This window comes from Schistocerca gregaria, chromosome 6 (assembly GCF_023897955.1).
Source record: "Schistocerca gregaria isolate iqSchGreg1 chromosome 6, iqSchGreg1.2, whole genome shotgun sequence".
Taxonomy (NCBI): domain Eukaryota; kingdom Metazoa; phylum Arthropoda; class Insecta; order Orthoptera; family Acrididae; genus Schistocerca; species Schistocerca gregaria.
This window is the reverse complement of record NC_064925.1, coordinates 336,247,203-336,273,185: the sequence shown is the minus strand read 5'-3', so window position 1 is coordinate 336,273,185 and position 25,983 is coordinate 336,247,203. Positions and strand designations below refer to the sequence as shown.

The following is a 25,983-nucleotide window of genomic DNA, read 5'->3' as shown; positions in this document are numbered from 1 at the left end:
ATCTGGTTTCTGTACAAATTGTAAATAGCCTTTCGCTCCCTGTATTTTACCCCCGCCACCTTTAGAATTTGAAAAAGAGTATTCCGGTCAACATTGTCAAAAGCTTTCTCTAAGTCTACAAATGCTAGAAATGTAGGTTTGCCTTTTCTTAATCTTTCTTCTAAGATAAGTCGTAAGGTCAGTATTGCCTCACGTGTTCCAACATTTCGACGGAATCCAAACTGATCCTCCCCGAGGTCCGCATCTACCAGTTTTTCCATTCGTCTGTAAAGAATTCGCGTTAGTATTTTGCAGCTGTGACTTATTAAACTGATAGTTCGGTAATTTTCACATCTGTCAGCACCTGCTTTCTTTGGGATTGGATTTATTATATGCTTATTGAAGTCTGAGGGTATTTCGCCTGTCTCATACATCTTGCTCCACCAGCTGGTAGAGTTTTGTCATGACTGGCTCTCCCAAGGCCGTCAGTAGTTCTAATGGAATGTTGTCTACTCCGGGGGCCTTGTTTCGACTCAGGTCTTTTAGTGCTCTGTCAAACTCTTCACGCAGCATCGTAGCACCCATTTCGTCTTCATCTACATCCTCTTCCATTTCCATAATATTGTCCTCAAGTACATCACCCTTGTATAAACCTTCTATATACTCCTTCCACCTTTCTGCCTTCCCTTCTTTGCTTAGAACTGGGTTGCCATCTGAGCTCTTGATATTCATACACGTGGTTCTCTTCTCTCCAAAGGTCTCTTTAATTTTCCTGTAGGCAGTATCTATCTTACCCCTAGTGAGATAAGCTTCTACATCCTTACATTTGTCCTCTAGCCATCCCTGTTTAGCCATTTTGCACTTTCTGTCGATCTCGTTTTTGAGACGTTTGTATTCCTTTTTGCCTGCTTCATTTACTGCATTTTTATATTTTCTCCTTTCATCAATTAAATTCAATATTTCTTCTGTTACCCAAGGATTTCTAGCAGCCCTCGTCTTTTTACCTACTTTATCCTCTGCTGCCTTCACTACTTCATCCCTCAGAGCTACCCATTCTTCTTCTACTGTATTTCTTTCCCCTATTCCTGTCAATTGTTCCCTTATGCTCTCCCTGAAACTCTGTACAACCTCTGGTTCTTTCAGTTTATCCAGGTCCCATCTCCTTAATTTCCCACATTTTTGCAGTTTCTTCAGTTTTAATCTACAGGTCATAACCAATAGATTGTGGTCAGAGTCCACATCTGCCCCTGGAAATGTCTTACAACTTAAAACCTGGTTCCTAAATCTCTGTCTTACCATTATATAATCTATCTGATACCTTTTAGTATCTCCAGGGTTCTTCCACGTATACAACCTTCTTTCATGATTCTTAAACCAAGTGTTACCTATGACTAAGTTGTGCTCTGTACAAAATTCTACTAGGCGGCTTCCTCTTTCATTTCTTAGCCCCAATCCATATTCACCTACTATGTTTCCTTCTCTCCCTTTTCCTACACTCGAATTCCAGTCACCCATTACTATTAAATTTTTGTCTCCCTTCACTATCTGTATAATTTCTTTTATTTCATCGTACATTTCTTCAATTTCTTCGTCATCTGCAGAGCTAGTTGGCATATAAACTTGTACTACTGTAGTAGGTGTGGGCTTCGTATCTATCTTGGCCACAATAATGCGTTCACTATGCTGTTTGTAGTAGCTTACCCGCATTCCTATTTTCCTATTCATTATTAAACCTACTCCTGCATTACCCCTATTTGATTTTGTGTTTATAACCCTGTAATCACCTGACCAGAAGTCTTGTTCCTCCTGCCACCGAACTTCACTAATTCCCACTATATCTAACTTTAACCTATCCATTTCCCTTCTTAAATTTTCTAACCTACCTGCCCGATTAAGGGATCTGACATTCCACGCTCCAATCCGTAGAACGCCAGTTTTCTTTCTCCTGATAACGACATCCTCCTGAGTAGTCCCCGCCCGGAGATCCGAATGGGGGACTACTTTACCTCCGGAATATTTTACCCAAGAGGATGCCATCATCATTTAATCATACAGTAAAGCTGCATGTCCTCGGGAAAAATTACGGCTGTAGTTTCCCCTTGCTTTCAGCCGTTCGCAGTGCCAGCACAGCAACGCCGTTTTGGTTAATGTTGCAAGGCCAGATCAGTCAATCATCCAGACTGTTGCCCCTGCAACTACTGAAAAGGCTGCTGCCCCTCTTCAGGAACCACACATTTGTCTGGCCTCTCAACAGATATCCCTCCGTTGTGGTTGCACCTACGGTACGGCCATCTGTATCGCTGAGGCACGCAAGCCTCCCCACCAACGGCAAGGTCCATGGTTCATGGGGGGGGGGGACAGCTCACTTAGTGTCCTTTTTTTACAAGTGAAGTGTGGTAGGAAGAAACCTAATGTGTTTACCCTGCTAGTTGTCAAAATAATTACAAGCTCTCTCTGATTGCTGTGTCTCAGGAATGCTGTCTCCCTGCTACTTTCAATTGGCTTCTGTACTGTTATGTAGTTGTACATGACAGCATTCACCATATCCAAGTGTGGGTACAGCAGGCCTCCCCTGTCCATAGCTGCTATTAAAGTATTATTACAAGCACTGTTTTCAGGCAATGCTCCCCTGTCCAAAACCATGACTGAAGCACAAAATTCACACTTAAGTCTCTTTAGAGCAATCCGAGTACAATATCCAGATAAATATGTAAGAAGAGGAAGCAGTTTCTCCACCTCCTTCACATCTGTAGGTGAATATTCAATGTGAATTGTGTCACTAACTGTAGATATAGATGATCCAGTAGTGGTTTCCAGATCAACTGGAAATGTAGGGAGATTTTGTTCATCAGTATCTGTAAGAGAAACAGTTACATTCCCAAAGAAACTGGATTGCAATGGAAGAAGGTGTTGAAGTCTTATCTTACATTCAGTTTCAAAGACTTTTCTCAGTGATGCTAAGTATTGTGAACCAGCATATGTTCTGTAATTGCCAAACCTTGCCTCAAGAGCATCTGTCTGTATTATTTTACCTGGCAAAAAGTACTTGAAGCCAAGTTAATTAATACAGTACTTGGCCATTTCAATTAGACCATGAGTGGTGTTTGATAGTGCCCAGTGGGTGTCTCGTGTAAGGCAGTTGTATTTTAACCCCATCTGATCCCAAACATCTAGCCAGTTCAAAAACTTATTCAGAAACAAGAAATTATCCTCATCTCCTGTCACAGTCAGTGGATGCTTAAGTGAATTTTTCAAACATTCACGTTGTATTTTGTTTGTACATTCACCACTGACCACCAGTTTCCAATTAAAGTAATAAAATCTGCAGTACTCTGATATTCATAAAGGTTGTGTTCCTCACCTAAAGTGAGAAGCCCCTGTACAACATATGGATTGAAAACATTTAAAGCATATTTTACATTCTGCCTTTCAAAATTTGATGGACAGAGAGATTTCATACCCAAGCCATAGGAGTGCTTAATGATTGTTTTACTTTCCAAGGCATGGAGTTTCTTCAGAGTAGAAAATGAAGCAACTTTTAATGTCAAAGTTTTGTCCATGTTTTCAAAATTGGGATATGTGAGGACCTGCTGGGCATCTTTCTGGTTGATCCAATTGTTCCGAATGCATTTCAACACATGCACACTACCAATGATAAAAAATAATGGTGAACGAGGGTCTGAAGGATGGGGATAAACCACACTCTTTTTTGGTGGTGTTGAGAAATATGCCATACATTTTCTGTTTATGGAATTGTTATCATTCACAACACAAATCACTTTAAAACCAATACTGTGCAAGCCTGTTATAACATTTTTGACATATGTAAAAAGATCACATGCCTGAAGAGTGTTTACAGGAAGAATATGTACAACTTCTTTAAATGAAGACAAACGGCACTGGATCATAAAAACATATACAGGGCTAGCTGCAGTGGTACCATTGAATGCAGTTCCTAAAATATTGCCTCCCTTATAGTCCAAGTATGGTTTGATGTGCATCTCGTCTATCATTAATGAGACAATATGGTCCTCTGTCTTTAAATAGCTAAACTTCTGTGTAACATAAACAAGAAAGTTATCTTCCACCTGTTCCTTCTGAGGGCTTGCAACAAACTTTAAACATATCTTCTGAAGTGTATGAGGATGTGGCACAGACATGTAATGAGACTTTCCCATAAACCTATATGCATGTGGGGAAATTGAAAACAATATGGCACAAAAAACAATAAATTCAGGAGAATACCTCAAGCGTTCTTGGGCTACAGGCAACAGCCTAACTTGTTCCATTAGAAATTCTATATTTCTCTCTTTTCCTTCTGTAGCTTTACTAACGTTTTGCAACACATCACAGATTATATTAATGTTGCCCTGTGTACTTTGAACATTGGCACTTATGGAGAGTAGTAGTTCCAAAATATTATTCACTTGACCAATATTCTGAATCTTTTTCGGAAAAATGTGACTCCCTACACTTTTTAAGGCTGTTTGTTCTTTAAAAACATTTATCTCTAAATCAAAAGTTATACAAGCGGACACTGATAAAAATGGCACAAAATTTGAAGTGTCAATAAAAGCAAATTATATACATTCCTTTTTCTTAACCATAGTCCAACATTCACTAAATGTTTCCCGTTCCAAACAGTCCATAAATTCGCTAAATGTTGTGAATCTTCTCCTTTCCTCAAACATTTTATATGTACACAAGGATTCAGATATTGCTGCAGATACAGTGCTGTTGTCTAATCTTATTCTTCTTGCCTCTGGGTCTTCTCGTTTATTCTGTATCAGTGTCAGGTATTGAGGACAGTTGGGAAAAATTAATGGCACAGATTGAGCTCCAAGTCGCGGTGTGTAGAGTGGAGCCCCTATTTTCCGTTCAGTTGTCTCGTCAAAGCATTCTGTATGTTTCAGAACTTCCTCTTTTGGAAAGTGTAGTTCACATACCTGAAAATAATTTCGAAAATAATGACTGAAGTTGAAGACTAATTCGATTGTGTTACAGCTCATACACATCGTACAATTATTTTCAATGGAAATCTTTGCTACAACCTGACTTGTCACAACACAGCTATCTGAATGATCTTTACTCTGAAAATCAGTATTTGCCTCCATGCAGGTCAAATAAATCGTGCCTTCGAGTAAATAAAAAATAATGCAGAAAATGCGATTTCGTCTATTCAAGTGTGAATACTAGTTGCTGAACTGACCGGTCAAAATTCATTTACTACGTAAGACTGAAGACACAAAACCAGTAGTGGTGCCTGGGTACAATATTGTACAGGTCTTCAAATGGTATAAATAAAGAATATTGAACTATAAAAACTGAAAACATGGAACGCCATCGGATTTACTTACTTTGGAATACTTGGTTGGTGAAAATGCATCCCTATGAATGGCTAGAATCCACTTACGATGAAGGTTTTCGTCGTTAGACACAAAAGGAATGGCACTGCACAGCTAACACTCATGATCGTACGCCATGTGGCTTGCCTAGCCGTTGTGACGTCACTAACGACTGATGACGTAGTGCTCGGGCCTTCCTTTGAGTGGGTGTTGATCGTACCCAGTGGTTGTTTACATTAACATATATCACATTAGCTTTTGAATCGGCAGTATTATATTGCCCTCAGTCCCTCAGCATTCAGTAACCGGGTATGGTTTTGGTGACCCCAGTGTTCCTGAGCTGTAGAATGGTGTCGCCAGTCCTCTGTCGCACTAGGGATATTGGCTTCACCAACTGGATCACAAGGATGGTAAAAACCTTCAGTCTCAAGGTGAGCTGCGTGTTGATGAGCTGTATGGCTATTCAGGTGAAACAGTCTTTAGCAAGCAGCCTTCGGGGAATCTGCTGCACCTCAGTTGTAAAAGGCTTATCTAGGTACGCAGGGCTGTGTCTAGGTGGACCTTTATTCCCCTAGCTACTTGTGGGACCAAGATGGAATCCTCAAAATTATCTTCTCCTCCCAGCAGAGAGGGTGGGCTGCTGATAGATACTAACATTCAATCAAGAAGAGGGCTCTTGTAGCCAGTCCTCATAACTCAAGAGTTTTTTCCAAACATTTTGTCTGTTGTAACAGAACTCGTGCTGGTAATCAGAATGTTTTTTTAATAGTGTAAAGGAAAGAGGATAGCTTCAAGACAGTGCCACCTTTCTATATTCAAAAAGGCTGAGAGAGCATTGCTGGCACTTTAAAATCAGTCAAGCAGTTCCATAATGGGGCACTGTTGGCAGAAAGTTACAGTTCCCAAGAGGTTAAGAACCTTCAGAAAGCTCAACATCTTGGGATTATGCCATCAAAACTTAGGTACACACCACCTTTAATGACAGCAAAGGTGGTGTGATATGCAGGGATGTAGTGAAGGGGAATTGAGATGAGTGAACTCCAGAAGGTACAGCCAATATGTAAAACATCATGAAGAGGATCTTTTAAAATCCGACTCCTTTAGCCTGAAGTTCAGTAGCATGAACTTCCTGAGCATAAGGCAGGTTTCCTTCCTTTAAGCATGTGGCCTCATGTCCCCAACCCAATATACTGTTTCAAATACCAGTGCTCTGGTCATACTGCTCTTGGGTGTCAGAGAGAAGCCACTTGTGGTAAATGTGATTAGGCAGTCCAGGAAGATACAAGAGCTTAAGACTATGAAGTGCATCCCTATGGTGAGCCAAAAAGATGTATAAGGCCATGCTGACCCCAACATTTGCCACCTCCTTTGCTTTTGTTCCTAAACAGCCATTGCAGAAAGCTGATGCTGCTACACAACAAATGTTGCTAATGTCAGCACTAGTACCTTTGTTTGTCAATGCACTTGTGCTGCTGCAGTTATTTTGAAGCCTGTCCCTCCATCCAGAACTTCAGAAATGGCTGTGGTTGCTAACATTGCACGACTCCCTGCCCCTTCAAAGATTGTCTGGTCCACCATCCAGTGCTGCCACTACTACTCTCGCAGTTGTAGCTCTGAAGCCTCCTCAGACCAAAAAATCAGAGTCGAAGGTGAAAAATCACCCAGTGATGGAGATGGAAGTACATAGTCCCACGATGTCTGTGTCATCTCACCCTGAGACTGAGCCTTCACCCATTGTGGGCTCCCCTCTGCAGCTGAAAGTCAGGATGAAAGTGCTACTCCCATGATAGATGGTTCCCTTTCGACAATGAAATATTAAAGGGTTCAGGGCACATGAGGAGCTGAAACTCCTAGCACAGGAACACCCCCCTGTGCTTGTGTTAGTAGGAAACTCATTTTGAAGCATCTGATGCCCCTGTACTGTCGTACTATGGTGCTATATGCTCTGTCATGATGATGACCTGATTGGGGAAAGGGTGTAGGTAGAGGTAGCTTTGATTGTCAATAATTCACACAACTTTTCTGCTTTCCCCCTGCTACTGTTCTGCAAGCAGTCACAGTTGAAATTCTTGTGTGGTGGAGAATCACTGTTTGCTCGCTGTGTTTACCTCTGTGAGGTCTAGTAGACTCTTGTGGAACAAATCCCCTACCATTTCTCTTACTGGTTGATGTGTTAGGTCTGTTGGTCGATTTTGGAATAACCGTGCTGGGAGGCACTCCCGAAAATTGGTACTGCCATACATTCTTTGACTCTCAAGCGGGTGGGCCAATGTATAAAGTGTGCCAATCACAAATAACAGTGCCTCTTGTCATTCTGTTGTTTTACAATTGGAAGCCCATACCTATTCCTTCATTATTGCTTCAGCTAACACTATGGTAAATTGTGTTGTCATACATCTAGGTGAGCAGCAGTAATATAAAATAAAATAGCAAGCTAGATGAGAAAACGTTTATGATCCATGCATGAAAATTCCCCAAGTTGTGAGCTGACAGCACAATCACACAATGAGGCAGTTGTCTAAGAGATAGTAATCGAACAGGCATTTGGCCGGGATCTGATGCAGCTGCGATGTTTAATACTTTGAGTGGGTCACTACTGTGCGGTAACATTCTACATGGCAGCAGAGTGATGCAATGGAAGTTATTTTATTGTTGTTTAATAAAGCAGTGATTTAGCTCATATAAGTTCACTTTGTCGTTGTTTAATTAAAGTAAGAGTAAACTGTGATTTTGCTCATACATGTTTAACATGGTATCATAGACAGCTGTTCTTTACATGTGTACAAAGTATGCCGCATGCCCACTCTTGTGAAAATTGACACAACCACTCAAGGGTTATAAAAGCTGCTAATATATATCCATAGAACGTAATCACAGTAAGTTTGCTTACGAAGAATGACTTGGTTTCTTTTACTAAATTCATACAGTCGTCAGATTTTTGCTACAAGGATTGTGAACTGAAAAAGTTGAGTGGCCAGGTATATTGTTAAGGAGAAGAAACCATGAGTTGTCTTGATACAATCTCTGACAATAAAGTCCAGTGAATCGTCCTGTAACATAAACGTAGTTGATATATGAACTACAGTTACCTTACTGTCCTCGAAATAGTCACCTCCCATAACTATGCACCGCTGAGCACTGTGATATATATCCTGGAAACTTTAGATGAGGTCTTCCTTTGGGATGGTGTTCAAAAGCTGTGTCACGTTTTGCTGGATGTATGGAATATTGTCAAATCTTTCTTGTCAGAGCAGGTTTGGGTCGAGGGAATAGGAAGAAGTCTGGAGGATTGAGATCCGGCGAGTATGGTGGATGTTAAAGTTGCACCACCCCCTCTTTTGCCAGGAACTCTTTGACGATATTTGCTGTGTGTGGATGAGCATTATCATGAATAAAAACCAGGAACCTTGTTGTGTGTACTGGGGTTGTACCCTGCATAGATGTTGCATGAAACGGGTCAAAATTTCAACATACCATGCAGGAAGAATGAATACTTAAATCTTTCCGTGTGATGGTCATTTCTCCCTTTGTAGGTGGGAGTTGCAACATATTTTCATATTCGGAGGAGAAAAATTGGTTGACTGGAATCTTTTTGAATAATTGTAAAAGACTTACAGAACAACTTGGAATCTCAATTGACTCAGGGACCAGCCTTTGCTCTAACAGCAGGAGAGCACATAGTCTGTTTTTCATTATATTACTGGCTTCTATCTAGAAGTGACGAATTATTTAATTTTGCCTGTGTGCTTTTGTTGTTCGATTCTTATACACTGAAGTGCCAAAGAAATTGGTATAGGCATGCGTATTCAAATACAGAGATATGTAAACAGCAGAATACAGCGCTGCAGTCGGCAACACCTATATAAGACAACAAGTGTCTGGTGCAGTTGTTAGATCGGTTGCTGCTGCTACAGTGGAAGATTATCACGATTTAAGTGAATTTGAAAGTGGTTTTATAGTTGGTGTAGGAGTGATGGGACACAGTCTCCGAGGTAATGATGAAGTGGGGATTTTCCTATATGACCATTTCACGAGCGTACCGTGAGTATTAGGAATCTGGCAAAACATCAAATCTCCGATATTGCTGTGGCCGAAAAAAGATCCTCCAAGAATGGAACCAAAGGCAATTGAAGAGAATCATGCAATGTGACAGAAGTGCAACCCTTCCACAAATTGCTGCAGAATTAAATGCCGGGCCATCAGCAAGTGTCAGCATGTGAACCATTAAACAAAACATCATCAGTATGGGTGTTGGGAGCCAAAGACCCACTCATGTACCCTTGATGACTGCACGACACAGTTTTAGGCCTCTCCTGGGCCCTTCAGCATGAGAACTGCTGATGACTGGAAACATTATGCGGTGTCGGACGAGTCTCATTTCAAATTGTTTTGAGTGGATATATGTGTATGGGTATGGAGAGACAACCTCATGAATCCATAGACCCTGCATGTCAGCTGGTGGAGGATCTCTAAAGAGGTGGGGCATGTGCAGTTGGAGTGATATGGGATTTACGGTGTCAATTCCCTCCAGCACTACTTCAGACATTAATCAAGTTCATGTTACATCATGTTGTGGTACATCTGCATGCTAGTGGGGGTTCTGCACAATATTGGGCAGATGTACCAGTTTCTTTGGCTCTCCATTGTATTTCTCATGTGTTAGTGTAGTGAAGATTTACACCATCTCTAGTATGGACAGAGGCTGAATGCAATAGGGGACTCGATGTGTGGACCCAAGGGATTATTGGTAGTTGAGACTCCAATATAGATGTTTATTGGAACCTGTTAGGCAGATTGCTACCAAGAAGGGGAAGCAGCTCAAAGTGCACTCTGTGTATATATCAAGGGGAGTCATCCCAGGTGTGGCACTGGCCCTTCTGGAGGCCATGAAAAGCATGGGGTACAGCCAACTGAAGTTGTCTCAAGTTGGTACTAACCTCTGTCTTTTGGCTCAGAGGAGTCTCTAAAGTTTCTGGTGGCTGTCTGAAATTGTGAAGACAACCTGTCTTGCTCTCAAGATGAAGATAGAGCTCACCATCTGTGTTACAGTTGACAGGACCAACTGTGAACATTTTGTACAAAGTCAAATGGAAAGTCTAAATCAGAGGCTCACAATAGAGGCTGTAACCATACAGGCTGCAGATTCCTTGACTTCTACCACATGATAGAGGTATGGCGGGATCCACTTAATAGATCAGTGGTGCATTACACAAAGGAGCCAGCTACACAAGAAGTGGGTCTTTGTGGAGTGGACTGGACATTTTTTAGGTTAGAGAGTCTAGGAAAAATAAAAGCAGATGTTCAGTCTCAAAAGGTGAAGGTCAAACATAAGATGAGGCTACACCTGGAAAACATCAGTATTATATCTGCAAATTGTTTTAGCTATGTTGTGAAAGAACCAGAGCTGCAAGTATCAAGAGAAAGTGTTGAAGCAGGCATTAAAAGCTGGCTAACGCTAGAGATAAGTTCAACTAAAGTTTTTAATGAGTGCCTAATGCGGTTCACAAAGCAGAGATTAGAATCATTGGTGGTGGCCTATTTGTTGCTGTTAGTAGTTTATCTTGTAGCAAAACTGAAGTAAATGTGAGTTAACATGAGTAGAGTTTATACTCAGCAACTGGAATAAATTTATAATTATCTCCTTTTACCAATCACAGAAGTGATATCTGGTGTTGTCCAAGGAAGTGCTGTATGCCCTTTGCTGTTTCTAATCTATATAAACTATTTGGGAGGCAATAGAAACATCCCCCTTACACTGTCCGCAGATAATACAGCGAAGAGCCAAAAAAACTGATACACCTGCCTAATATTGTGCAGCGGCCCCTTGAGCACACAGAAGTGCCGCAACAGGGCGTGCATGGACTCGACTAATGTCTGAAGTAGTGCTGGAGGGAACTGACACCATGAATCCTACAGGGATGTCAATAAATCCGTAAGAGTGCAAAGGGGTGGAGATCTCTTCTGAACAGCACATTCCAAAGCATACCAGATATGCTTAGTAATATTAAAGTGTGAGGAGTCTGGTGGCCAGCAAAAGTGTTTAAACTTAGAAGAATGTTCCTGGAGCGCCTCTGCAGCAATCCTGGATGTGTGGGGTGTCACATTGTCCTGCTGGAATTGCCCAAGCCCGGCAGAATGCGCAATGGACACGAATGGTGATTTTATCACACTTAACAATTCTCTTCAGCCGTTGTTGGTCCTGTTCTTGCAGGATCTTTTTCCGGCTGCAGCATTGTAAGAGATTTGATGTTTTACCAGATCCCGATATTCACGGTACACTCATGAAATGATCATACGTGAAAATCCCCACTTCATCGCTACCTCAGAGATTGTGTCCCATCGCTCGTGTGCGGACTAAAACACCACTTTCCAACTCACCTAAATCTTGGTAACCTACCATTGTAGCAGCAGTAATTGATCTAACAACTGTGCTAGACACTTGTTGTCTTGTATAGGTGTTGCTGACTTCAGTGCCATTTTCTATCTGTTTGCACCTATCTGTATTTGAATATGCCTGCCTATGCCAGTTTCTTTGATGCTCCAGTGTACTCTCATTTGTCATCTAGTAAAGTCAAGAGACAATAAATATGGATTGCAAAAAGATTTATTTATTTATTTATTCTCCATGGACAAATACAAGGATTTATTTTGCGTAGTTTACATATTGATCATTTCCCCTTAAAACATAGTGGGAAACTATTATATAAAATAAGTCTAACAGTATAAAAATTGTTGCGGTTTTTTTTGTACAAGTAAATACTATTTATACAAATGAAAGTATTCTACTCCTCTGAGAGGAATTCCTTAATACTATAAAACACTTATTGCTGAGGAACTCCTTCAAGGCAGCTTCCACTTAAGCTTTTTAATTTTTTTGGAAGTTTGTTATAAAATTTGATCCCCATGTAATAGGGACTCTTGTCTGCACTTTTTGTATTATTTCTTTCCAGGTGATAATTATTGTCCCTCCTAGTATTGTATATGTGTACTTATCTATTTAGATGATTGTAATGCTTGTATTTCAGCATCATCTGAACAGTTTTATAAGTATATAGCGATGGAAGTGTTAGTAGTTTCTTAATTTTAAAAATTGCTTTGCAAGACTCATTACATCTAAGCTTACACATGATCCTAACTGCCTTTTTTTGAAGGATGAATACCCTATTTACATGCTTGGTAGCAGCACATCCCCATCCTTCAATTTCATATGTGAGGAATGGATACACTAAAGCATAGTAGATTATACTCATTTGCTCATATTTAAGAAATTGTGATGTTATCCACATTGCATAAACTGATTTGCTAAGTGTTTGGCATAAGAAATCGATACAATGCTCTCAAGAGAGATGCTGATCTAACATTACACCAAGGAAGTTTTATCTTTCAATTCTGTTTCTGAAACATTATCAGACACAACACTCCATTGCATTTCATCTTGTTTGTGGTGTATTTGAAATTCTATTAGATTTGTTTTATTGATGATGTTCAAGCTTAAGTGATTGTTTTGGAAGTAGTTCTACAATCCAAATAAGACATAAGAACAATTTTGGGCCAAATCATTCTCATTAGTTCCCCAGTTAACAACGGTAGTGTCATCTGCATAGTTAAGTATCTTGCTGTTATGTTCTGTGGGCAGATCATTAACATATCGTATGAACTATAAAGGACCCAAAACTGACCCTTGGGGCACACTATACTTCACTATAGCTGGACTGGAGCTGTGCTTCTTAATAACATTGCCCACTTTGTGTGTGACTTGTGTGACCTCATATCTGTCTCGTAAGTATCACTGTATAAGACTTTTGGTTACTCCTCTAATACCATAAGTTTTCATTTTCTCAAGTAGCAGCTCATGAGATACTGTGTCGAATGCATGCGATAAATCTAGGAACAAACATGCCACCCTTTCTTTTTTATCTAATTTCATAAGTATCGTATGTACTACATCACATATGGCAGATGATGTTGAATAGCCTTTCCTAAAACCATGTTGGGTTTCTCATAGCACTTACTCTTTGACAAGAAATTTTCTCTAACCGTAGTGAAATAATCTTTTCTAATACTTTGCTTAGCATTGGAATTGAGCTAATGGGTCGGTAGTTTTCGACTTTGTCGATACTACCTTTTTGGTGCAATGGCTTGACTATTGTATATCTTAATTCAGATGGAAACACATTTTTATTCAAACTTTCATTGAAGAGGTGGACCAGAATAGGTATGAGTGAATGTTTGCATCATTTTAATGTAATGGAGGAGATTTCATGCCATCCCCTAGATAATTTGTTATGCATTTTATTTATTATTCCCTCTACTTCAGTTGTATCTGTTTCATACATAAACACTGATTTTTGTACCTGGTAAGGAATTCTGTATTCATCAGTGTCAGAGGTCATGCACATGTTACCTGAATTTATAAAGTGGGTATTAAGAACATTGCCTGATCAATAACGTATCTGGAATATTTACATTATCAGTCGTTAGTTGGATATTGTTGACACTAGGCTTTAGTTTTCTGCTGATTCTCTCATTTACACAGTTCCATAATGATTTGCTTATGTTATTTGAGGTAGCAATTTTTTGCTGTATAGTTTCCTTTGTGTACACATTCAGTGCTTGTTTATAGGCTTTTCGACATGTTTGGTAGTTGTCTCTAGTTGGTGTGTCCTGGAACTCTTTATATATTTGCCAAGTAATAAACATTTTCTTTTTCAGCTGTTTTACTTATGAAAGAAGTCTTATGCGGTTTTGAGTATATTTCTTTTTGAAAGTAACTGGACATGTTACTTTGAAATGGGCAAAGAAAGTGTTATAAAAGTTACTCCATTTGTCTGCAACATTTTCTGCACAATATATGTCATTCCATGTCTCAGACTGCAGTGTGGACCCAAACTTCGTCATATGTACTTTGTGAATCATACATATTCATTATTTTCATTGTATGGCTGAGATGTGTACACTAAATGGTTGTGATAGCTTGTGGTATTTTCTTCATTCTGCAGTAAAGAATTTAGTGAAAGTCTTCCCACTTATCATACTCTCTCAATTATTTTAGATTAGATCAGCTAAACAATCAAATTTTGTGGTGGAATATCAATTTATATTGAATCTACATGTTTTTGATTTTTTTCGGCCTTAAGGGAATTGTGAACATCGAATATGAATAATTATTTTGGTATTGTTAATCATTTATTTTGAATCTCATTAACACTAAATGAAATTGTGTGTGCTCTGCTAATGCCATTATAAAGCTAACCAGAATTTGACATTTCAGGCTACTGTTGCGCAAGTACACAAAAAACTATTGCAAAGATCACGTGGATCGTCCCGAATTGTGGGTGCTGACAAAGGGTAACCCTGTGTTGCATGCTGTGGAGTTGGTACAAGGCTGGTGGTCACGAACACTAGTCACTCAGTGTGGATCCAAATACCTAATTGATGTAGATGTTTCATCACTTGTAAATAAGCATACCTCTATTGCACGGATGCCAGATGTCAAGGTCAGTTTAAGGATCAATAAACCTATGTTCAATTTTTGTTGTAATGTGTAACTGAGCTTTCTTTTGATGCTAGTCAATTGTCGGGATGAGCATTACTGCAAAGGGCATTTGATTCTAAAGCATTATGTCAGGATGAGAAACACTAACTAAATTACTTTTTCTCTCTTAATAACATGTGGGTGGGGTGGGTTCTTTCTTGGCTTGGGTATGAGGTAGAACAAAACAGCATTTTTACATAAGATAACTTTTATTGAATGAATGAGTCGTACAATGGTTTCCTTACTGGATTGTTCTGGCTGGGAGAGCGGCAGCTGTGTCGTTTGCGAAGCCTTCTGCTGCGGCAGCGGCAGGGTCTGATTACGTCTGCAGTTTGTATCTCGTGTCGCTGTCTCGCCCAGTTGACTGGAGACGCGCATCGTACTGTGGCCCGTTTAATTATTGAGAACGAAGTCATGAATCGAGTGGCGATACCTTGGATGTGGCGTTACAGTGTTTGTCTTCTCTATGTGGCCGCATTTGTCAGTGCTGTGCGTCGGCCAGTGGAGCGGCGCGGCGGGGGAAGGCCAGTGTCCAAGACTCAAACAACAGACTCCAGCTTGCCAGTCATCGGCTGTCAGATCTTCATTACCAGCTCACAGGTGACTGCTGATGTGAGGCCGTCTCATTTCCGTCCTCAAGAGTCACCCGGGTACGTAAAAATCAGTCTTCAAATACCTTCTAACTTCTGTCTTCTGGCGGTGAGGTTGCTGCTTGCTATTCCATTACAGTGGCGGAATGGTTGCTTCCGTGTGCGATGTAGTCTCTTTCTGCATGATGGTCTTCAGCACTGACTGAACTGTACTGGAACTGAAATCAACTGCCGGGTCCACTGCGTCTCTGTATTTATTTACTTTAGTCCACTGGAGGTGAAAGACTTCACAATCATTGCCTCTTCTGTCAAGTTGAAAAGCTTCTCCAAGAATCTTCTTAACGTCAGTCATTGGCTCTTGGAATGTAGGCGAGGGCCTTTGATCATGTGGCAATTGAGAAACACGTGAGCCGGTCGGGCGATGCCCTGATGGCTGAATCAACAGCATTCGCTTATGTGGGGAGGGCGATGGCTTCTCCTGAACGTACTGACTTCACGGTCATTGCCTCTTCTGCTCTGCCTGCTGTTTGCCAGTGTGAATTCTTCTAAACTAAACTAAGTTTTTCCTTTATTTTCTAATTTCTACTTCACTTTACATTGATTTCTCTAATTTCTTTACCTATCTTACGTACCACTCAACAAATGTTAGTTTAAAGCAGATCTTGATCAGGTGCACTGGAAATTGTAGCGGGACAGAAAAATTAACCATACATATACATTTTTTTGTTAGTTGTAGGAGGATGTAATCCAAAGGCTCATTGTTTGGTTTCTTGTTTATGTCTCTCTTGGCCATTCAATGCCTCAACTATATGGTGAGTGCTTACCTTTCAATTATTTGCATTCCACCCAGGACTTTTGATATCATTTGAAAGTGGGTATTCATCAGTTCTGCTTTCTGTTCTTGAAATATCTGAATTCAAGTAGCAACTGTTTAACCTATCTTTCTGTGTATAAAAACAACACTACCTGTCTTGTTTTCAAAATTTGATGTGTTGGTCCCAAAACTACGAAGAAAAGCTTTATCGGTCTTCTCCAGTCCCTTGTGCAACCTCTGCTCGCGTGCCTTTCCCCTTCCCCATGTCAGAACTTTTACTGAGTCTAATGACAGTGTCTTTGAAGAATGTCAAGTGTAGATCATCCTTGTTTTTTCTCGCACACGTGAACTTCCTTACTTTCTAAAACATATGACAGTAAATATCACTGAAAAGCCGTACATATTTCTTTGTGCTGCCTATTTCTCTGTGTTAATTGTAGCTCACTTCACGTATGAAATGTAACGTTATTGCAGTGAGTTAATAAATGAGACTTTTCACAACTTGGAATTTATCAAATTTGCTCATTGATCTAAATGAGAAATCTTTTCATTGGAATTGAGTTCAGGAAGCAAAAATATTAGAAAAAAATTGTATGAGGCAGCAAGTCTCATCCAAGCTAGGAGTTTTGTGTCACATTGGCCACTGGTCAGAGAACGAAACTATACAAGCACCACTTTAGGCTAATTTTTGCACAGGCTGGCAGATGAATTCTAATAATAAAAGAAACTATAGATAAAGCATACAGCCATAAAATAAGACATTCCAGAGGAGTCAAAGGAACCTCTGTGAGAGTAATACATGAGACTGAAAACAAGGTTGTGTGATTGGCATACAATAAAAAATTTTGAACTGTGATTTTACTGATTAAATATGATATTCTTGCTTAGAAATTCTAACTGGCAGACACAGATGGATTCACATGGGTGAAAGGCAGATTTAGATAAATTTAATTTTGTCATTGTTGAGCTTTTCCAATTTCTCACGATTGCTTTTAACATACTGAAGCTACTGTTAGTGCATTGTAAATTCTTATAGTGCTGATCTTTTACCCTTATGTGCAAACTTGTAAGCTATTGTCATACCAAAATTATAGTTTGCCACTGCAGGGAATTCATTAATGTGTATTTAGAGAAAAGCAAAACAATTAGAAGTGCAGAAACCTCTTGATTCCTTGCTTCTTAAACATCAAATTGTTTGGATCTAAAACTGTCAGGAGTCTCTTCAGTTGGCATCAAAATACAGATTTTTTAAAATGATTTATTGCATTTGTTACAGCCAAAGTGTCATGTTGTTGCTACCTGTGATGTAAACACAAATATGAACTCAATCCATGAGAACAGTGAGAACACAAATGTTACTGTGAAATTAAAGTGGAACCAGCCAGTGAAGAAACCTCCTCATGATACAACAGCTGTCATTGTGAGTGTTGTATTCATAATTTTTTTTAAAAAATAGAACTCCATTAGCAGTGGAATTATGTATGATACGTCATTATGCCCCACTCTAAAAACTGTTAGTTATGTTATTGTGCTGCTGATATAAAAGATGTAATGCAGTCCTAAAGTGTGATGTGGATAGACAGAAATTAGGAAAATAAATGAAACATGACTTGGTATAAATAAATATGAAATTGAAATGTATAGATACAGGAATGTGATTAAGGAGAAAGTTTAGACAGGTTATACATGTATTTATTTATTGGTCCTGTGAATCTAGGACTGCACAGTGTACAAAAGATATTGGACCATTCATTAACTACAATATACATTCCTTGATTTTTTTTCTCATTTTTTCAGACATCATGTCAAAGAAAGATAAAATTATACAATATTTTTCTTACACTAAACATTTTAAAAAACTGTTAATTGGTGAGGCAGTTTTGTTTTTCTGGGTGTTCCCTTACTGGAGAAGCAGTGCTCGACCAAATAATCCTTCACAGTTGATTTGAACTTGTTCAAGTCCATTATTATTTTTGTGGATTTGGGTTGTGTATTGTACAATTTGATGGCAGGGTGGAAGTAGTGCTGTCTTTGTCTGTTGTACATGTACATCATTTATTTGTCTTGTGTGGTAGCTATGTACAGATTCATTACCGGTGATGCTTGGACTGCTACTGTTCAGTTTTTCTTGTATAATAATTACATGTTCACGTATATAAATGCATGGAAATTGTGGTATTTTATTTTTCCTAAATAGTGGTTTGCCTGATCTCAGGGCCAATCCTTCCATTAATCTAACAATATTTTTCTGCAGTCTAAATGATTTCTGACCAACTCCACAAGTTCCTCAAAACAGTACACCATATTTCAATATTGAATGAATGGAAGCAAAATATATGGACCTGAGATTATCATATGGTATACAGTTTCTTATTACTCTAGTTACAAAACACGTTTTGCTCAGTTTTTTGTTCACATAGTCAACATGTGTATCCCATGTGGTGTGTTGTTGAATCCATTTACTGAGAAATTTTGTACTCTCTCTGTTTTTCAATTTTTTTGTCCACTTACTCCTACAGGAGGATTAGTGGATGTCCTTTTCTGGGTGTCGAAAATATCCATTGCAGCAGTTTTTTCCAGATTTATAATCAAACTGTTTGCATCAAAGTACTGTAATATCTTATCTGTGAAGATCTTAATGTCTGCTTGTGTCTGTGTATGTGCGGATGGATGTGCGTGCGTGCGTGCGTGCGCGAGTGTACACCTGTCCTTTTTTTCCCCCTAAGGGAAGTCTTTCCGCTCCCGGGATTGGAATGACTCCTTGACTCCTTACCCTCTCCCTCTCCCTTAAAACCCACTTCCTTTCGTCTTTCCCTCTCCTTCCTGAAGAAGCAACCATCGGTTGCGAAAGCTAGTAATTCTGTGTGTGTGTGTTTGTGTGTTTTGTTCATTGTGCCTGTTTGCCGGCGCTTTCCCGCTTGGTAAGTCTTGGAATCTTTGTTTTTAATATATCTATGTATGTATGTATAAATAAAATAGAAAGAAACATTCCACATGGGAAAAATATATTAAAAACAAAGATTCCATGACTTACCAAACGGGAAAGCGCTGGTAGATAGACACAATAAAACACACACACACACACACACACACACACACACAAACACAAACACACAAAATTTCAAGCTTTCGCAACCAACAGTTGCTTCGTCAGGAAAGAGGGAAGGAGAGGGAAAGACGAAAGGATGTGGGTTTTAAGGGAGAGGGTAAGGAGTCATTCCTATTCCGGGAGTGGAAAGATTTGCCATAGTGAGGAAAAAAGGACAGGTACACACACACACACACACACACACACACACACACATATATATATATATATATATATATATATATATATATATTAAAAATAAAGATTCCAAGACTTACCAAGCGGGAAAGCGCCGGCAGACAGGCACATGAACAAAACACACAAACACACACACAGAATTACGAGCTTTCGCAACTGGCAGTTGCTTCGTCAGGAAGGAAGGAAGGAGAGGGAAAAATGAAAGGGTGTGGGTTTTAAGGGAGAGGGTAAGGAGTCATTCCAATCCCGGGAGCGGAAAGACTTCCCTTAGGGGAAAAAAAGGACAGGTGTACACTCGCACACACACACACACACACACACACACACACACACACACACACACACACACACATATCCATCCGCACATACACAGACACAAGCAGACATATTTAAAGGCAAAGAGTTAAGGGCAGAGATGTCAGTCGAGGCGGAAGTACAGAGGCAAAGAAGTTGTTGAAAGACAGGTGAGGTATGAGCGGCGGCAACTTGAAATTAGCGGAGGTTGAGGCCTGGCGGATATCGAGAAGAGAGGATATACTGAAGGGCCTCAACCTCCGCTAATTTCAAGTTGCCGCCGCTCATACCTCACCTGTCTTTCAACAACTTCTTTGCCTCTGTACTTCCGCCTCGACTGACATCTCTGCCCTTAACTCTTTGCCTTTAAATATGTCTGCTTGTGTCTGTGTATGTGCGGATGGATATGTGTGTGTGTGTGTGTGTGTGTGTGTGTGTGTGTGTGTGTGTGTGTGTGTGTGTGCGAGTGTACACCTGTCCTTTTTTTCCCCTAAGGGAAGTCTTTCCGCTCCCGGGATTGGAATGACTCCTTACCCTCTCCCTTAAAACCCACACCCTTTCATTTTTCCCTCTCCTTCCTTCCTTCCTGACGAAGCAACTGCCAGTTGCGAAAGCTCGTAATTCTGTGTGTGTGTTTGTGTGTTTTGTTCATGTGCCTGTCTGCCGGCGCTTTCCCGCTTGGTAAGTCTTGGAATCTTTATTTTTAATATATTTTTCCCATGTGGAAGTTTCTTTCTGTTTTATTTACATCGTTATATATATATATAATATGACACAAGCAGACATATTTAAAGGCAAAGGCAAAATTAGCCTCATGTTACCCTTTCCACCTTGTAATATCATGTCACCCTCCCCTTGGGGAGAGGGTGGCCCAACCGTGCGCGGTACCCATGAAGATGTCTCGACATCAGGGACAGTGGGTGAAGCATGTAACACCTGGGTGTACCATGCGACGCTTCAGACTCCCCACTGCCGCTACACTCAGAGGCAGCAGCCTGAAGGCGGCTGACCGCGGCCATCAACATGTTCAGCTGTTCCCGGACAGTGGCCAGCTCATCCTGCATCCGTACACAGCAGTCACACATCCTATCCATTCTAAGAAATCCATTTACTGTAGAGAGTTAAGCAACTTTTAACTAAACTGCTATTTCACTAAAGGTGGCTGATAGTTGACTAAACTGTGGTTGCTAGACACTTCTTGTAGAAAACAATGAAAATAGCACTATCTGTCTCTGGACTGTATTGAAAACAAACACTAGCACTACTGGCACTATGGTTGACTATAAGGACTCTCTCTGACTGTATTCAAAACAAACACGAAATCTATGGAACACTATGCACTCGACAATTAAAGCTTCCTAAAAGCAAAAACACATGGAAGAAGAAGTGAAAAGTAAGAAAAATACAGTTAATACTAAAATTAACGTAGCTTGCTGCACAGCAGACGTGAAGCAGATGGCTGTTATGACGGCACTACCTTCCTGCAGCTTTACAAAGCCCTGATACAATCTTGCCTCGATTGTGAGGGTTATCTACACTGATGGCTCGATGGTTGCTAGTTGTGTGGACTTTGCTTTGTGAGACATAACAAACTGCTGTCCTTGCTGGATGGTTCTAGTGTTTTCACAGTGGAGTTGGTAGCCATCTCTCGTGCTCTTGATCATATCCATTCCTGCAGTGAGTCCTGGAGCAGTTTTCAAGCTCTCGACCAGTGCTACCCTCACAATCTCTTGGTCATTGCTATCCAGAATTCTGTATGTGCCGTTGAACACTGGGACAATCAGTGACTGTATGGACTCTGGGCTATGTCAGGATCTGGTGTAATGACTTCACTGATAGCGTGGCCAAACTAGGTACCAGTTAACTGGCTCTTGAGATCAGCATCCCGGGAACAGACCTTCGACCAGTATTATGTCTTTAAGTTTTAGGTGCCTGGGATATGGAATGGTTCACTCTGACTTCACCATGCAAACTACGGGTGATAAAGGAGACTAAATCTGCAGAGGTTCTTCATGCAGGTGTCTTGCAAGGACGTGACCATCCTCTGCAATCTCCGCATTGGCCGTACTTGGCTAACTCACGGTCATCTCATCCTTAGCGAGGACCCATCCCACTGTTGTGGCACCTGTTTGATAGTGGTTCACATTTTGCTGGACTGTCTCAACTGTTGGTGATTTCAATTTTTTCAAAGTTTGATTTTTTTGTACATCAGGAAATGAAGGCATGATGAATGTGAAACTTGGTGTGAAGCAACCTAACAACGGAAAGTTCTCAAATGTTAAGTTTCATTGATATAACACTTTCCAATACTGAATAAATTACGTGCAATTTTTCTTTGTAAAAAGATAAAAAATGTGGTATTTTCAATTCGATGTTGCAAGAAACTGTATACTATGAAACTCACCAAATTGGGCTCATCAGAAAGACTACGGTTTGAACTGCAAAAGAAAGTGTACAAGAATATCCAGTGTGGGCTAACTGGACATGAAACTTGCCTCATGAAAAAACTGTAAACTTCAGATTCTTATATCTCGTAAACTCTTGCTGAACATGAGCTTAATATGCAATAGCTTGGTAGCATAAGGATGTGAAATGCAAAATTTCTCCTATTTTTGAGATGTTTATATTTTCCCACCTCCGCATTGCAAATGTTTTCAGTGAAATGCCCAGTTGATGCGCTGTGTTTTCACGTCAATTCTACCAACATTGAGAGTTGTTTGTTCTCGGGGTTTTGTAAAATTCCTGGATTCATGTCTTGCCGCTGTGCAGCCTATGAAAAGGATTGCGGAAGACTCCCAAATAAATTCCAAAATACAGTGCAGTTTTAGTACCAATATATTTCCAGGACTCTGGTGTCCGAGCCTGGTGAACTGTAGGGTTACATCACATATACCCAAAGTTGACATCAAAGACACAGAGTTCACAACAATCAACAAACGAGTGAGCCTACAATACATTTGCTCGCAACCCTAGCATAAAACAGAGTGCCCCAAGGCACCTGCGTGACCTCTACCTTTTTTTTTTTAACAATTACCTACAATAGAAATTACAATTTTATGTAAAATCACAATTAAAAGTTAAACCGAATTTGAGCTACACATTGCTAAAAATTTAAAATTTTAGTGCTGAACAAGGTGAACCTATTTTCAACTTAGTTAAGAGTTAATATAACATTTTCTGACTAATTACGTTACAGGTAACAATTACATTTCTAAATTTGTTTATAACAAATCAACTAGTGTCTGAATTTTAGTGCTAACATATATCTGAGATTCAATTAACATGCTTTATTTATATGTTCTATTTAATTTGCTGTAGTAATTTTATACTGGTAGGTTTACTGGTACATCCTGACCACGTGCTACATTTCTTTTGATTAGTTATGCTATTAATCTCACATTTATATTATGTTTCTCACATAAGAACAATGTTAATCAGCAAAGCGTCATTTTCGAATTATATGTATACTGAAATAGTGGTTTTTTTGTATGTAATTTGGGAACAGGTCACTTTACAATTGAACAGTTAGGACTGGTATTTATCTTTAATACTCTCTGAGGTGTTCTGATAGGTAGCAATGAGATACAGTAATATTTCATTTTCCAATTCATCGAAATGTTGCTGATTTTTTGTGAAATGTTGAAAATGGGGTATATTTTTCTATTAAAGTTTCAAAACCAATCTCTTTTGAAAACTTATGTTTTAAGCTCTCCCAGAACAGTGGGTTTACTTTCCAGAATGGGCTAACAATGCTACATAAATTGAGGCAAAATACTGGAAAAATCACACAGTGAATAAAGTTTTAACTTTGGCTTCTTATATCTTGTTGATTAAAGACATGATAAACACTAAACTGGACATCTACTACCTAGCAACCTAATGTTTTCCAGTAAAAAATATCGTTCTTTTTCTGCTTTCCAGATTTCTACAAAATCAATTCAAACTCAATTTCTGTAAAGATGTCAAAAATACATCACCTTCAATTTGCTTTTAGAAAATTTGTTTCCAATAATTGATTTCACATTATCTGCAGCTGAAAAGAGCATGTTTTTAAGCATCCAGAAAATCACATTTGATTTTACAGTTTGTGGTAACAATACCTGAAAATGACGGACAAATTATAGGTAATGTACCATGACAACAGACTTCATTCTAGCAACCTGTTGTCTGTGTTTTGTTGCATGTGGTTTCTATTTTTGAATTAACAACTAATATCCCACTATTTTGTGTTGGTCTATGGTGATGTCACTACCCATTCAAAAACTTTGACAACCCCATTGCTATAGGGTTTACAAAATACCACCCACAGGTAGGTCTCTTCATCCAGGTCCCCAAGCCTGCAATTGTTTCAAAGCAGTGTTGTGGTACCTGTCTGCTTACAAATCAATTTGATAATATCTTCTCTCATACCAGCAACCATGCTGCTTTCTCGCTATTCTATTTCTTGAAACTTTTTGCTTTCTTATATTTATTGTTTCGGAACTTGTACTCGTACATATTTGATGCAATGTAAGTTTTGGTTGCAGAAGTTGAATAGATCTTTTGCCATCAGTATTTGATTTGTTGACAGCCTTTGTATGCTTCTTGAGTAGGCAGTCACTTGGTTGTGCCACCAATCCCATAAAACACAGATTTTCCATGGCTGGTGCTGAAAATATTACATTCCTTATCAATGTTTTTTGGCTACATTGATTGACAAAATTCTTATTTTTATATTGCGCAGCTCACACGTTTCTGAAATGGTTTTACTGGTCTTTGTTTGATTCGACAAAAGTCTATGAATTTTTGAATAAACTCATTTACAGGTACTGCATCAAGTTGGAGGTGATCTGAAATAATTAAACAATGAACAGTTTGCAACATGCCCTTACTGACAAAAGGTACAAAAGGATATGATGTAGCTAGCAAATTTTCCCAGTGAGATTCCTGATCAGCACCTTCAAAAACAAACTAATAATTTTTGAATGTCTTTGGAACCAAATTACAGGCATGGGAATCAAGATGATGAACACGCTCATTGGAGTTGAAAGTTCATGCTCTGGAACGGGTAGTGACAATGTCACCATGGGCCAACACAATATAGTGAGTTATTACTTGCCAGTTTAAAAGTGGGAACCATATGCAACGAAACACAGGCACAAGTTTCTGGGATGTAGTCTGTTGTGGTACATTCCCTCAGTTTGTCTGTTGTTTTCAGGTACTGCTAGTGCACAGTGGAAAATTAAATGTGGTTTTCTGGATGCTTTAAAATGTGCTCTTTCCAATTGTGATTAGTTTGAAAACAATTATGGAAAACAAATTTTTTAAAGGCAGATTGAATGTGATCAATTTTTGTAATTTTTATGGAAATAAAGTTTTAACTGATTTTGTAGAAATTTGGAAAGCAGTACATGAATGATATTTTATATTGGAAAACCTTATGCTGCTAAGTTGTTGTACAGTTCCATGTTTATAATTCCATTAATCAAGAAGATACAAAAAGTCTAAGTTAAAACTTTATTCTCAGTGCGATCTTTCTGGCTACTTTGCCTCAATTTATGTAGCATTGTTAGCCCATGTTGGAATTGGCATGTATTAAAGAGATAAAAGAATCCGAAGTATATGTACAAAAGTTTCATGTGCTGTTTTGATTCAAATTATTTAGCATTGTTAACCCATACTGGATATTCAGATACTTTGTTTTGCTTTTGAGACTGTGGTCTTTCTAATCAGCCCAATTTGGAGAGTTTTATAGTAAATAGTAGTTTGCAAAATAAATTGAAAATATCACATTTTGACTTTTTTGCAAGATCTTCACCTTTTTGCAAAATCTTCACCTTTGCACTTAATTTATTCAGTATTGGAAAGTGGTACTAAACAACTCTATCTGTTTGAGAACCTTGTATTGTTAGGTTACTACATACCAAGTTTCATGTTCATCATACCTTTATTTCCTGAGATATGAAAAAGCCAAACTATGACATTTTTTGGGCGACTTGCCTGAAATTTTCTGACTAAAATATCACTCATCAAGTTATTTTCATTACTATTATCAAGAGGATGCACAAAGTTACAAAAGATGGTCAAATTTCATTTCTTGCACCAAAATATATCCCCAGATATAACAGTTCAGTTGCCAGAAATTCATCCTTGCTGTCCAA

The 25,983-nt window shown here is 39.2% G+C and overlaps 1 protein-coding gene across 1 annotated transcript in view; it reads left to right on the top strand.

Moving 5' to 3' along the window:
* LOC126278341 (uncharacterized) overlaps positions 1–25,983 on the top strand; it is a 138,102-nt gene that overhangs the window by 59,638 nt on the left and 52,481 nt on the right. Inside the window, exons 4-5 of the mRNA XM_049978378.1 lie at positions 14,596–14,821; positions 17,540–17,683. Coding sequence (XP_049834335.1) covers positions 14,596–14,821; positions 17,540–17,683 — 370 coding nt within the window. The remainder of the gene's footprint in view (positions 1–14,595; positions 14,822–17,539; positions 17,684–25,983) is intronic.